This window comes from Sitodiplosis mosellana, unplaced genomic scaffold (genome assembly GCF_009176505.1).
Source record: "Sitodiplosis mosellana isolate CC-2019 unplaced genomic scaffold, AAFC_SMos_1.0 Smas_scaffold_6166, whole genome shotgun sequence".
Taxonomy (NCBI): Eukaryota; Metazoa; Arthropoda; class Insecta; order Diptera; family Cecidomyiidae; genus Sitodiplosis; species Sitodiplosis mosellana.
This window is the reverse complement of record NW_022601407.1, coordinates 5419896-5434174: the sequence shown is the minus strand read 5'-3', so window position 1 is coordinate 5434174 and position 14279 is coordinate 5419896. Positions and strand designations below refer to the sequence as shown.

General features: G+C 34.8%; 3 protein-coding genes across 5 annotated transcripts; all 3 read left to right on the top strand.

The window, feature by feature from the left end:
• The first annotated feature begins 4538 nt into the window (after positions 1-4538).
• LOC129575257 (uncharacterized) lies at positions 4539-6700 on the top strand. Its single transcript, XM_055458424.1, has 2 exons — positions 4539-5027; positions 5267-6700. Exon 2 carries the CDS (start codon positions 5379-5381, stop codon positions 6588-6590), a length of 1212 nt encoding a protein of 403 aa, XP_055314399.1. The 5' UTR covers positions 4539-5027; positions 5267-5378; the 3' UTR covers positions 6591-6700.
• A 2207-nt stretch (positions 6701-8907) lies between these two features.
• On the top strand, positions 8908-10571 carry LOC129575256 (uncharacterized). Of its 3 annotated transcripts, XM_055458422.1 has the most exons (7): positions 8908-9048; positions 9131-9194; positions 9262-9521; positions 9698-9848; positions 9915-10181; positions 10256-10376; positions 10480-10571. In XM_055458422.1, the coding sequence occupies exons 1-6, from the start codon at positions 8971-8973 to the stop codon at positions 10330-10332; spliced, it is 897 nt and encodes a 298-aa protein (XP_055314397.1). In that variant the 5' UTR covers positions 8908-8970; the 3' UTR covers positions 10333-10376; positions 10480-10571. The 3 variants fall into 3 exon arrangements, 2 of the variants coding, with proteins under 2 accessions (XP_055314397.1, XP_055314396.1); XR_008688782.1 differs by having other exon boundaries at positions 9672-9848; positions 10256-10560; XM_055458421.1 differs by having other exon boundaries at positions 10256-10560.
• Positions 10572-10989: 418 nt separating this feature from the next.
• On the top strand, positions 10990-13791 carry LOC129575255 (transcriptional adapter 3-like). The gene is made up of 4 exons (XM_055458420.1): positions 10990-11501; positions 11709-11891; positions 12002-13041; positions 13237-13791. The coding sequence occupies exons 2-4, from the start codon at positions 11720-11722 to the stop codon at positions 13447-13449; spliced, it is 1425 nt and encodes a 474-aa protein (XP_055314395.1). The 5' UTR covers positions 10990-11501; positions 11709-11719; the 3' UTR covers positions 13450-13791.
• The last annotated feature ends 488 nt before the right edge of the window (positions 13792-14279 follow it).

Here is a 14279-nt window from a genome sequence, read left to right as displayed (position 1 = left end):
TCTACAATTGAAATCGCCCTACCCGAAGTCATTTCGGCAAATTTGCCAAGATTTGAATATCCATCTGAATATAATGAGGGTTTTGATTGAGGTTTGGCAGGAAAAGAGTGCAAGACTGTTACATATTTAAAATAATAAACAATTAGTAGCAACAGGTTTTGATAACTATCAGTTCTCGCCTCGTTAAAAACCTGGCTCTTTTCGTAAATTATGCGGTAATCACAATAGTAGGAACATGAAAACGAAAACAGTCATGCAACCAAGATGGAAATGCCTGATATAAGTCTATGGCAAACGGTCCAAGATAACCTTTGGTAAACGTTTCCAAGGGACAAAGGCTATGTGAAGCGTTTAATTACGCGTTAATTTGAGACTCTAGGACAGCAAAAGTCGTCGCTCAATTTATACAGGTAGATAAATTGACGAGAAGTTTTACGTCTGTAAAGGCAGATCCATGCTGATTGCAGAGTGCATTGAGTTGACATGGACTATGATTTGAAACGTAACTAGAGCATTTGATGCTATTTGATAAATAATTCAATTTTGATTTCAATGATAAAAATATTAAGTCGCCAACTCGTGGATGGCTTTAACAAAGAACAAAATGAATTTACAATAAATAAGTGTAAACATCACAGATAAGTATCATCATTTCAATACATATGGAAGGAATGTACGGAAAACAATTCGTCAGAATTTTAATATTGATTTTTGCTGCGTGATTTGTGTGAGCTCAGTTGAATACCGCGCGGGTGGTTTGGAAATTTGCACTCAGCCCCGCTCATGCTTGCTGCAATCAGCGGCATCCCAAAGAGAATGGCACACGGGCAATCTGTGTTGTCCTTGATGGGTTCGTCCGCTTGAAATCATGGGTCGGGTTTAACGGCAACATGAAAATCGAAATTTCATCATTAATGTGGGCAGTATCAAGGTGTTCTCGTAGAGAACATATACAAAAAAATGAGGTTACCTGGATGAAAAATACTGTCAAACAGGCTGCGAATTAACTGAAGCAGACAAGCTATACTTGTGTAACTATCGTTTTTATCACCTTTATGCCTTTCCACATTTTCACCAATATAAAATTGTATTAAAATCATCATCAATTTCCACCGTTAGATGAAAAATGGTTCAAATCTCAACCTTTCGATGCTGACCATTGAATCTCACGGAAGGAATTCGGTAGAAATAGAATGTCTCAAGGTTTTACATTTTTTGCTTGGTTTTACGATATTTCGAAATTGGTAAGACTACATCTAAGCCGAGAATGGAAAGCTGGTCTTATCGCAGGCTTCATTAGTAGATTTGAAACAGAAAACAGGCTTTTCCATTCACCCATAGGCACATTTTTGCTACGATTATCCGAAAGTCATCGTGGTAAGCTAATCTACAACGTGCTAAATATAGTATTTATTGAAATTCGCTTAGCACCTCGCGTTATGCGTGTAATTCATTGTATTTGCCACAATTTTTTTAAAACGAGATTGGTGTTTTGTTGCAATTTCATTAACCTTTTGACTGTCTTTACCTAAATGAAACGTAGGCTGTCTTTCCTGACATTTTTGTCACCCACAAAATGTACGGGAAAAATTAATAAAATCCAGTGTTTTTTTTTAAATTTTCATCATAATTAATAAAATACAACATTCTCTTTTCGTTTTTAGTAGTTTCGGCTTTTATACGTAATATATATTACATATATATGCATACTTTTTGGAACATCATTTTTGGCTTGTATTCAGTTTTGGATTTTTCTTGGTTTTTGACGTGCGCGAGCGCTTTTGTACACATGTCCCCTCTTTGTTAGTGGACGTATAGCAAGCAAACTATGTCTTAATTTATCTAAATTCAATGCTCTTTATGATAGAACTTTGAAACTGGCAAAAACTATTCTCTATTTTGTGTATATTTAGCCCGGTATTTAGTGAAGTAGACTAGTTTTATTGTTCACTCCTCATATTTAGTTAACTGTTTTGGTGTTGAACACCGTGAAGTCTATAACAATTAAATGAAAATAAGACGAACACCTTATTGACTCCACAAAACGTTTTTCGATCAAAATATTCACATTTCATTTGTCAATTCAGATTCCATTACAAGTTTTTATCTGAATTGACAAATGAAATGTGAATATTTTGATCGAAAAACGTTTTGTGGAGTCAATAAGGTGTTCGTCTTATTTTCATTTAATCCTCATATTTAGGGTCTATAAAATTCTAACTTCTGCACCGATCCTAATAATTTATAGCGCGTTTGAATGGTAATTTATTCCACTATTCAGAGGCAATTTATTTTTGGTAATAGCTATTCTACGAAAAAAGTTACAGCCTTAAATGTGCTCAGAGAACAGTGGCTTTCCAAAAAATCTTTCAAAAAACCAAAATGCACTAAATCATACCGTAACCCAATGAAACGAAATATGGTTTTGAGATCACGAGAGCGTCTTCTTCAACTTTTCTTCGTTTTGCTCAAAAACTTTTTTTTCAACTTTATTTATTGGTTTAAATATATATTGACATTTTTGTCAGGAAAGACAGCCAATGACTTTTTTTGCTTCGGGCTGGGTTTTCATAGGAAAATAGATTTATTTTTTCACTTTTTTTTGGGAACTAAGAAAAAAAATGATCGAAAAGAGCATACCTAGAGTTTGGATTAATTAATTATGATCCGAACATATGGAAAATTACCAGAAAAATATCAAACTAATAAAAAAAAGTTCTGATCATTTTGTATATTTTTCGGATACTTTGCAAATTTTTCGGATCAAATTTGTAAAAAAAGTTTCTGATCATTTTAAATATTTTTCGGATCATTTTCGAAATTTGAGGATCAAAATTAAATGAGTCCTAGAGTTTCATCAAAAAATAATTTAAAAAAAGTACTATTTTCAAGATTTTCGGAGCGACTGACAAAAATGTCAGGAAAGACAGTCAAAAGGTTAAGGTGGTATCGTAGTTTCATCGGTTAGGTTGGATAAACATGGTTGTGTAGAAGTTAGACAGCTCCAAACAAAAAGTTATCCCTCATCTGGAATGTCCGGCCAGTTTCGAAGAATATACCACGAAAAAAATAGGTTTGGCGCAAAGAACGTACATGGGTACCATATAAAATCAGGACGCAAGCCCATATCAAATTTTTCATGACAGCGATTTCGGAGGCCATTTAGATCGCAACATTTCGGCTGATTCCATTATTCCAGCCAATTTTCGGCAAAAATTGATGATGAGGTTTTGTTTGGATCGTCATTATCTTAACTTTTACCAGACGTTAGCCCTTGAAACCGCATTCTGGGCCAGTTACAGTGTAAAATGACAAAAAAATGAAAAATGACAATTTTTCGGCATTTTCAACATTTTCTGCTCTACGAGTCACCCAGATGGTGTACTTTTGTTCAGTTTTAGATTTGTGTCGTGTAGCCAGAACCTATACAAACATTTTGGTACTTGCCAGATTGCGATTTGGATGAAATTTGGTGCCAATTGATTCACACATAAAAGAGAAATTTCGGACAAAAGTTATCAAATCACGACTACGGGCTTCGATTTGACAGATAAAAGCAAACGATTTCTACCTATGCAGTCTTTGAACTTATAGAATGATCCTTTACGAACATTTTGGGTCCCTACATGACCAAGTTGAGATATGTTTTCACATATTTCTAGCCTCATATTCGATTTCAACTCTAAAAAAATCGAAAATTTCTCAAATATACACTTTTAGGGGCTGGTGTCTTGGTTAAAATTTATTTTTTGACAAAAATAATGGGAGTATTCCTCAGATAAAAACTCCTAAAAGTGGCTTTTTTCATTTTTTGTTCGGGAGGTATCTCAAAAAGCCACTTTTAGGAGTTTTTATCTGAGAAGAACTAATAAAAATAAGAATTCCCGAAAAAGAAATTATTCTTATTAATGTTTTTTTGAAAAATACTGGCAGAATTCTTTCGAAGTTCAAAATGACCAAATAATATAAGCCAAACATATGATTAATTGAATTAAGCATTTATATATGATAAAAAGTCTCATTTTTGGGAATCGAAACAAATATGAAATATGAAATATGAAATATGAAATATGAAATATGACTGGCCATGGCCACCCTCTGACTCATTAAAGTATAGAAGTAAATAAAAATCTATTTTGGATTTTATTCATCATCTCCATAATATCTGGTATATTTATATATATTTTGGCTTGACTCAGCCAACTGAGCTACATTTACATACAGCTACAGATACATATTCACTTCAATAAACACTCTGATTGAAACCATTATTTTGCATAAAATACAGTTATGCCCCAAAGACAAAATCAATGCAAACAAACCGACAAATTGACAATCTACAAATTAGTTACATTGATCATGTTAATGACACAAAGCCATGAAGAAATAATCTTGGAAATGACCAACTTGATTTCTATTCTTATTTGAAAAAACCGCTCGCACATATACATACATATTTGTAATTTTATTTCGTTGACTTGATTCAAATCTGTCAGCGCACACTGTGTGTGCTGTACACAGCTATAGTGTTTCGCACAGCTATAGTGTTTGTATTTTAAATCTGCATTGAATACATGCGCAATCCATTGTTACATGAAAATTGTGTGCGCTGTCAATCGTTCTTGTTTGATGTTTGTGTTCATCAGCCAGTCAGATAAGTTTCGTATTAATGTGTAAACACCGCATACTTCCAGTAAATTTTGTTTATTTCAAAATCGAGGAAGAACACCGAAAGTTGCTGCCGAAGGAATTGAACTACGCATTTATATTGTAAGGGAGAATTCACTAATTTTCGTTCCTCTTTTCTGCACTATAAATTCAATGAAGCAGACACAATAGTGCGTAAAATTGCATTAAATCTGAACATTCAAATTCGAAATTATTTGTTCTTATTTTCATCGGTTTTGAACAAAAATAAACTCTCCAATGGGTCAATGAGTAATAAAGTTATCAGTGATTCACTTCAACACAGTTGATATTATTGGGTATATTTAGAATAATCAAATTCATTCCTGCAAGCAGCCAGTGTAAGTATATTAAAACCAGTTATTTCACACCGGATCTCTGAGTCGCCTTGAACTTCAATTTAGTTCATCCTGTTGAATGACGAATTTTCTTGTTTCAACACACGAAAGGAGAATTCGTTTAGAAACAAACATCGTGACTGATTTTCGAATGACTTTGTTTTATTGTCCAAAACCATTCGAATCGTGATAAATTCGTTGAATTTTGTTTTAACTTTTACATTTTTCTCTTTATTCCAAAGGGAAACACTGTGAAAAAGCAACATTTTCATTAGCTGAGACATCCGATCGTGAACGTTTAACAAACTCTTCAAATATCAGTTTGTCAAGTCTTCAAACCTGAAATACTGCTTCATGCCACTGTCCGATTTGTTGCTCATAATCTTGATATATTCTCTCTTTGGATGGAATATTGAACTTTCTGCACAAGAAATTAGCCCCAAAGAAAGGAAAATGGAAAATAAGCCAAAGTACGATATTCTTTTGAGCCAAGAATCTTTAAACCGATTGGTTTCGTACAAAAATGATTTGCATACGCACAAAGTGCAGCCCGGTTCGTATCTGCGAGGAATTTTGGAAGCAAATAAATCGCATCTCAATCAAACGTCAACTGAACGTTTCATCGAGCTATTATTGTTGACCAAGAAGCCCATCATTTTTGCTGAGAGTGAGATTAGAGGAGGTGGACTCGATTGGAACGAAATTGAATTGCAAATATTGGGCGATTTGTGCATTGCAATGAATGTTGAGATTTACGACAATGGTGTGTGGGACTCATATAACGAGAGATTCCATACGCATAATCCACCATTGAATGGAACTTTGCTGTTTACACCCGGACCGTTGCTTCGAGGTTCCATCATAGGAATGCCTCCCGATTTGAACGAAGTCATTTCGGGCAGTGACATCGATCAAGATAAGTATAACCGGTTGGTTGAGAGAAGATTAATGCCGCTGCTGAGTTATGCCAACGAAAATGCGAAGAAAGACAATCAACGTGCGTTGGTCACTATTCCTGGTATAGGATGCGGAGCGTTTGCGGGAAGATATCGAGGAAAAATGGGTGAACGTTTGAATCAAGCTTTGCAGAATATTTTAAGAAAACATGCAAGAAACTACCATAATATCGCTTGCATCTATTTTGATCCACACCGCGAATGCACAAATGGAACCCAACAATTTGATCGTGTGAGCTATCGCGTACGGCCTGCATTCCAGAATAATGGCCGATCTCAATTGTGCCAACCGAACGAATACGAAGAAGAAAAGGACAATTTTTCAGATTGCAAGTTATTTAAAATTGTTGCATGGGATCATGTATCGTTTCCTGGAAATGATTATTTTGCTGAGTCGAGAAATACCGACGATGGCGTTTCAGCGGCCGCTACAAATTCCATGGAAGTCATAACTGAGATCAAAGGCACATACGATAAGTGGCACTATATTCCTCCGGATGGTTATAGCAATTGGGAACAAGTGGCTCATCGAAATAATGTCACTTTGCGAGCAAAAGATAATGTGAAGGTGGCTACGCCAGATGGATCGTTGATTGATTTAAAGGAATAATATTCCATTGATGTTGATAATATATTTGGCTCGGAGAAAAAAAAAATCACATTTTGTACTTGAGATCGCAATTTTATAATAAAAATAGTATCATCATATTCAGTATGAGACTCATTTTTCTTTCATTTCAATCCGTTTCTGCAATAAATTTCCCAATTTCTACGAAAAAGAATGAAAATTTAGATCAACCGCTGTTTAAATGATATTCTCACTTGGGATTACGGTCGGCTTACTGTAATGCCTTATCAACAAATACCAACAAGTCTTTCGCGTACTGCGTAACCATAGTTTCGTCAAACCTATGGAGAGGGATGCAAAGAGACAGTGTTTAAATGTCAAATTCACGCATGCTCTTTTTATTTAATTTTGATGTCATCAAACATTGTAAACGATATTCTATTTTGATGTTTCGAATATCATTTACACATTTCTGGAACATGGACTATCTCGACTATATCTTCTTCCCGTTTTGTGGTATAACCATAACAGGAGTCACAATTTACAGTTACATTGATTTTTCGGTAGGTAAAATATTAATTAGTAAATGCATTCAAGCAATGGAATTAATGAATTATATTCTTAATTAAGGAAAATCATGAACTTTACCGGAGCCCCATTGCTATCAAATGGTTTATATTGAATCTAGTTGTTGGTTTGTATCAAAATAAGCCCACAATTTCTTGAGATTTATTCGAAAAATAATTAATTAATGGGAAAAAAAAATCTCTTGCAGTGACTGCAACAGTCTTATTGGGATTTGTTCAATGTGAATGGGCAAAGCGTAGGACTAAGTTGTGCTACTACATTACAATGTTTCTGTTGTTTGAATCGTGTGATTTATTTTCGGTTTTTATGTTTTGGCGAATATGCCAAGACATTCCAATTGATCGACTATTATTGACTCCATCGATTTTTATCCTATTTTTTATTATTTTATCTTCTTATAAACTAATGAATACCGCAAATCACTTGACACTCATTTGTAATACGAATGATGAGGTAAGTTAAAATTTAATATAGTCTATCCGTTTGAATACAATTTTTCGCTATATTTTTTGTAGCTAAATAGTCGACATTATTTTCCAACTAAAGTGCATTTTTCCAGTTTCAAGATCAATTATTGCAACGGATTGCCACCCATAGAGCACCAGTACTGATAATTTGCTGCATCACAAATTTCGTCATGTTCGTTATGTCACTTGTTGGCATGGTTTGTGTTTCCGCTTTTTTTACTGTGAACACACCTATTATTTTTATCGGTATGTAGCCCTATTTTTCAGTTACCAACAAAAAGCCGAAATTAATTCGAATGTATTTTAGTTTTATCAACCAGACACTATTTGTGTTATGGCAACGAATACAATGCTTGGCGAAGAATTTTTCCATCAAACATGCTGAATTCACTCAGAGATATACCTTGGGAATTTTTCTTCAGCTTTTTAAGTAGTCTAATAGAAGTTATTCGAAACCTACCGTTATTCAGAGAACCAAGGGAAGATCCTGAATTTGAACTCTTCGAGAAGTTTCTTCCCGTCGCAATGTGCTTTCTTATTTTTTCACAAGGTAAAAAATTATTCAAGTTTTTATTTCTTAAATCTGTAACCTACAATTTTAATCTTTTAACTCTATTTTCTGGCAAAATGTGTCCACAGTTCGAGACAATTGGACGAAGACAATAATTGATCCACCTTCGAACTTTCGATTCGGAGGAGATGCGTATGAATTGCAGGATATGAATCAAATGGCCATTGCTGCTTAGGGAAATTAATAAGCATTTATTATCTGTATTTTATTTTCTATTTTTCCATAAATGAATTCATTAACTACATTCTCAGGTGTAAATTTAAGTCCAAATCTAGTCTAACAATCGAAGTGGAATATTGTAAATTGATACAAAGGAAATGATTGAATAAAAACAAATGAAAATTTTAACTCTGTTCTCTTTGATCCAATACAACATTCAAATAATAAAAGAAAAAATTTAACGACGGTTAGCGTTTTTAACAGTACAAAGCAGTGTTGCATAAGAGTTTCATAAGACAGTGTCACATTTTGATTGCGAAAATTCATTTTTCAAAAATGATATTGAATTTGCATAATATTCTACCAAATTTTTTTTCTTCTAAAAACGAGTAAAATTCCAAACGAAGCTTCAACGTAAAAAACCGATTCCTTTTTGACAATCCGTCCATTGGCTAAATGCAATGCAGAATAAACCACTGTTTTCCACATGTTGCGAAACTAAAGAGAGGGATAATAGGAGAGTGGCCAAGTGTCAAATGTCGCGCATGCCTTTTTTATTTTCATTGAATGTCACGGAAAATGTAAACAATATTATGTTTCTGTGTTACAACGATAGCCTATAAAATTCCATGGAAACATGAGAAAAGAGATAAAAATGTGTATTCTAAATATATTTGTGGCAATTCAATTAGGCGTACTTTGTTTTGTGTTGGCGGTAATACGATAAGAACCATCGATGCTCTGTGTGTTAACATAAACGCTGTATACAAAATCTGTGTTTTGTTTCATCTTTGCAGAGAAATTATCCTATTTACGAGAGTCCGTTTGCTATCACATGGTTCCTATTCAATTTACTCGTGGGTTTGTATCGAAATAAATTTGGAATTTTTTTTACTATGAACTGAACGTTTCGTTTGTATCATTTTAGCACTAGCATTATGTCTATTGACATGCATTCGAAGGGAGCCAACAAATCGAAAGAATAAATTGTGGTACGATGTCATAGCGTTTGTGTTGTGCGAAGTATGTGATTTGTTATCGGTTATTATGTTTTTGCGAGTGTGTCGAGACATTCCAATCGATCGATGGGTTCATGCATCGAATTTCTTATGGATTTCCGTAGTTTCTTCTTTGAAATTGATGAGCATGGTGAATCACTTGATGCTCATTCATTACACAATTTTTGGGGTAAGTATTATAGTCCCATATCATTTAGATATCACCGTTACACATTCGGGGTCAAGGTTCTTTTTGTGATGTTTTTTGCACGTGGCACAACATTTTAACAACTGATTTTACCAATTTGAGCCAAATCAAAGGTTCTTATCGTGATGATAGGCTTAACTCTATATTTTCTTTTCAAGACACAAGAGCAATTATTGCAACGGACTGCAACGCATCGAGTAATTTTATATATTCTCTGTTGTACCATTGGATATGCATTACTCGTTAAGTCATTCCTTAGCATCTTTTATGAAACGGACTTTTTAATTATTTTTTCCATAATTATCATTGGTATGTGTGGTCCAGGCAATAATTCTGAGTTTCAATAACAATAATAATGTAATGAATGTATTTCAGCTATGAAACACAAACACTATTTATCAAAAGGAAATGAATCCAATGCAGAGAACTTTCTGATCAATCGAATCATGACTGCTTCCAATCAAAAAATGTACTGGGAATCACTTTGCTTTCTTCCATTCACGGTGCTCTTCCTATTTAAAGAATATGCTCATAGTAGAACTGAAACCGAAAGTAAAATATATAGAGAGCAAATCAAAAGGCAAACAGAAGAATTCCTTCCCTATATCCTGGTCGTAGCTGTGGCGCTCGGTTTCTCATTTGGTAAAATCAATCTCTTTTTCCTTTGACTTTTTTTCATTGACCAAGTTATCTAATTTCTTTCTAAATTGGTGTAGTGCGAGATGCTTGGATAAAAGAACGAATTGACCCACACAGTCGGTGGATTCAAGCTGATGAAGAAGTGCAGATCTAGTGATATTTTCGAAGCAGCCTAGGCAAATATTTGATTAAACGAAGGTTAACAAACAATGTTTCGTTTTGTGTTTTCAACATTTCCTTCTATAAGGGAAATTAGAATTTATTCATTTTTTCATGTAGTAATTTGACTCTTATCTCGCAGGGATGAATTGAAGCACAAATCTAAATAGTTGAGGTGTAATTGTTTGACAAATGGAAAAATGATGGAATAAAAGTGGAAGTGGGAAAATCGTTTCATTTGTGGTTATTAATTCAATCCATCAAATTGGAATTTACTTTTTTTTAAATTATAGTTGTTTTTGGATGGTACATAATCATCAGCTTCTTTCGAGAAAAGTAAATCTCTTCCTAGGACATATGAGTGTAGGAACAATAGGTAAATTAACTGGTCGAATTTTGGCTTAGCAGCAGATTCCTTAAGCAAAGATTTCATGCAATGGAAAATGGATTAATTGTTTGTGTGTTTTCCGAACTCAATGGAGAAATACTAGAAAAAATTGTTAACATTTCTTCCGCTATTACTTTTTCCTGTTTCGAACCGACGATTTTTTCTCTCGAATAATTCCATATTCATCATTTCACTGATAGATGGCACTAAAAACTTGTCTAAAGTCGGTATACATACAATACGAAAGACATATCCATTCGATTGACAGATGCGTTGTTTTCATTATTCGTATACCATGTTGTTTGAATGCTTTTCTGAGTCATTTTTCGATTCAGTTGAGTTTTATCTCAAATTCGTACGAATTGTTTTATCTGTGAATTGAGATGCATAATCAATTGTGAAGCGAAACTCAGGAAACTTATTACCCTCTATAAAAAAATGTGCCTGCATTATTTTGTGCTTTCATAAATTAGAAATTGATTTTGCGAACAGAAGACCAATAGTTGCAAGAGACGCGCGTTTGACATTTGACAGAAATTCATTTGTCCACACTAAACGATAATTGAATGGAACTAGTGGTGAAGCGTCAAAACAAACATAGAGGGGTCACTTAGCTACACAAACACAAGCGCATTTCACATATAAATGACGATGCAAACAAATGTGTAAACATTTCAATTTGCAAACAACAAATGAACAACTACTTTTTTTCTGCGTGTATTTTCATTTTGTTTGAATATTTTTAATTTGCTGCATTTTTGGATTGAAATAATTGTGTAAGTATTAAGAGACATGGAGTTTTTTTTTTCATTGTGATCAAGTGGAAAGTGATCTTTTTGCAATGAATACAGAAGTGTAGAGCATGTTTTTCATCAAAACATTCGATTTGTTCAGTTGTTATGTTCAACAGTTTAAATCTAATTAAATTTCACTTGAATTGTGTATTTCGAAGCAAAATTAACGTCTTTTTTGTTCATTTGTAGAAAAAAAAACCATGTCAAGTTCACCGGCGAAGCATAAGTCTAGCCACCACCACCACCACCATCATCATCACCATCATCGGGAGCATCATCATTCTGGCGACACCACAATTAAGCCAATTATGAGTCTGGCGTCACATATCAAAATTGAGGAGAACTCAAGGCGTTTACCGCGATACAGTTTTGGTTAGTGAAATGAAGCATGTGAATGGTTGAAGTGACGACGACTTGAAGTCATGCCCTGAATTTCCATTTGTTTGAATAAAATTTAATTCCCAATCGTTTTCTCTCTTTAGTGTTAAGTAATGTGCAGGATGATTGTTTGCCGCTGGAAGAGTTGGATGCAATTCAAATGGAGTTGGAGGTTCTGTTATCATCGGTTTCGTTGCGATATCGTGCCCTAAAAACGGACTACGATTACTTGGAACATCGAAAGCATCAGAAGAAAAATGCAGAAAAAGAGAAGCAAAGCGGCAGCAAACGGAAGCGTGACGACAAAAAATCATCATCGAAAGATTCAAATCGACACAGTCACACAAAGCATTCGAAAATCAAAAGTAGCTCATCAAATTCACCGGCACAGCAGCTCGACCAAAGTATTGACGCAATGCCAAGTCCCAGCGCTGGCGGTTCACATCCAAATCCAAAATTACTTTTACCCAAAAACGATGTGCCGAACAAATTTTGGCTCTCCGTTGAACCCTACTGTATGCCAATTACACAGGAGGATATCAAATTTTTGGACGATTTAATCGATGAATATACCGATCCGTTAGTGCCTTCAATACCTGAGCTCGGTTCACATTATGCCGTTCGTTGGGCGGCAAACGATGAAGACAATGCCAAGTCGAAACGTTTACAGAATTCCAATGTCGCTGACGATGCAATGAAAAAAGGCAGCGAAAAGATGATGGGTCAAGGTGTTTGTGGACCGTTAACACAACGATTGCTGTCAGCGTTGCTGGAAGACAGTTCGGATATGCAAAGCGATGTGGTCGGATGCAGCGATGCACTTGACAGCAATGATAGTTGCGCCGAAAATAATCCATCATCGGCGAATCGAGCGCAAAATGGTTCGATAACTTCGCTCTTCAAGGGCGGCATCGATGTGGAGAAGCGGCTTAAGAAAGAATTGCTCGACCTGGGCATCTTTGAACCCAGTGACTTTGCAAAAGAGAAAGAAGACGAAGTGCTCAATGAGATCAAACGAGTTCGCACCGAACTACAAGCCATCGCTGAGTTCAATCGCAACGAATTAAAAACATTGAAAGCAGTGGCCAAAGACGAAATGAAACGATTGGACATGAAACGCAAACTCGATCGAATTGATCAAGAGGTAAAAGATTGACCTATCTTAATTGAAAATCATCCTTGAATTTTTCGAATCATATTGAAAAGTCTTGAATTGTTTGAAAAGGAAACTCGTCAGTAAATCGTTCAAAATCAGAGAAAAAAAACATATTAAAAATATGATATTATTAATTTTGATTAAGAAAATAACATTTTAACAAGATTTATTTTTAATCCACAGATTATCGAGGCCTACAAACGAATATTTGCCGCTAAGCAAAAGCGACGACCACTCACAAAGCATGAACGCAACGAAATTTATCGCTTGGTCGACGAACAGAAACGTCTCGCCGATCAATTGGAAACGATGCCCAACCCTGGATTCAACTTTGCCGTTGGCAGCACCGTTAACACTTCGGCGCCCATGAAAGCCGAACCGCCATCAAAAGCCTAAAACAAACATCCAGGCCAACAAATCGATGGAGAAAAAACCCACGGAATAACACCATGTTTGCCTTATTAATCACACATTTATTTTTAGATGCAATCTCAAAAATTTATTTCAATTTTGCAATGAATTTTATGGATGCAATATTTTTTTAGCGATACAAGTACAAGTTTTCACATCGTATTTAAGCATTGACAGAGTATTCAATTTTTGTTCTATATCTCTTAACGTACAAAAAAGAAGAACACACACACACACACACACACAATTTTTTGGTGATTTTATTTTGACAACACATTATACACAAAAAGCTTTCATCACAATAAAAAAAAAATTACCGACAAAAAAGTGTATGGTGGAAGTGGTTATTTCAATTATTTTTGTTAAGTATTGAGTAAAATCTGCCATTCAGAGCCTCTAAATTAGAGCTACAAACGACAGAATGTTTTTCAAAATCATTCAGATTTGTTTTAGATAGGTTCCAGAGAAAATATTGAATTTCCTACATGAATGAGCTCGATTCTTATCCGACGAAATTGCGACGATTCAAAAACGAAATTCACAAAAAGTCCAATTTCCTTTCCGAGATAGATTGTGCTTATTCGCCAGGCTTTGATTAATACATCCGTCGATGTGATGCAATGAAAAAAGACACATTGATGGACTGTGTGTCAGCCATTGGGATATGCGGCTCTAAGAGTGACATAACTAAAATCGTTATCAGTGATAACTTATCACAACAATAAGGAAATCCGCAAAATCGTTGTTTATTTTTCTTTTTCTTTTTGGAATTTATGAAATAAGAAGAAAAGCGAAAAATGTTCAATTCGATGTTC

Excerpts from the sequence above, each read along its gene's own strand:
- LOC129575256 (XM_055458422.1), top strand. The coding sequence starts at position 8,971 with ATGAGAAAAGAGATAAAAATGTGTATTCTAAATATATTTGTGGCAATT. Across the intron at positions 9,522-9,697 it reads TTCATTACACAATTTTTGGG|ACACAAGAGCAATTATTGCA; the intron begins GTAAGTATTATA and ends TTTCTTTTCAAG. Across the intron at positions 9,849-9,914 it reads TTTTTCCATAATTATCATTG|CTATGAAACACAAACACTAT; the intron begins GTATGTGTGGTC and ends AATGTATTTCAG.
- LOC129575255 (XM_055458420.1), top strand. The coding sequence starts at position 11,720 with ATGTCAAGTTCACCGGCGAAGCATAAGTCTAGCCACCACCACCACCAC. Across the intron at positions 11,892-12,001 it reads TTTACCGCGATACAGTTTTG|TGTTAAGTAATGTGCAGGAT; the intron begins GTTAGTGAAATG and ends TTCTCTCTTTAG. Across the intron at positions 13,042-13,236 it reads TCGATCGAATTGATCAAGAG|ATTATCGAGGCCTACAAACG; the intron begins GTAAAAGATTGA and ends TTTAATCCACAG.
- LOC129575257 (XM_055458424.1), top strand. The coding sequence starts at position 5,379 with ATGCCACTGTCCGATTTGTTGCTCATAATCTTGATATATTCTCTCTTT.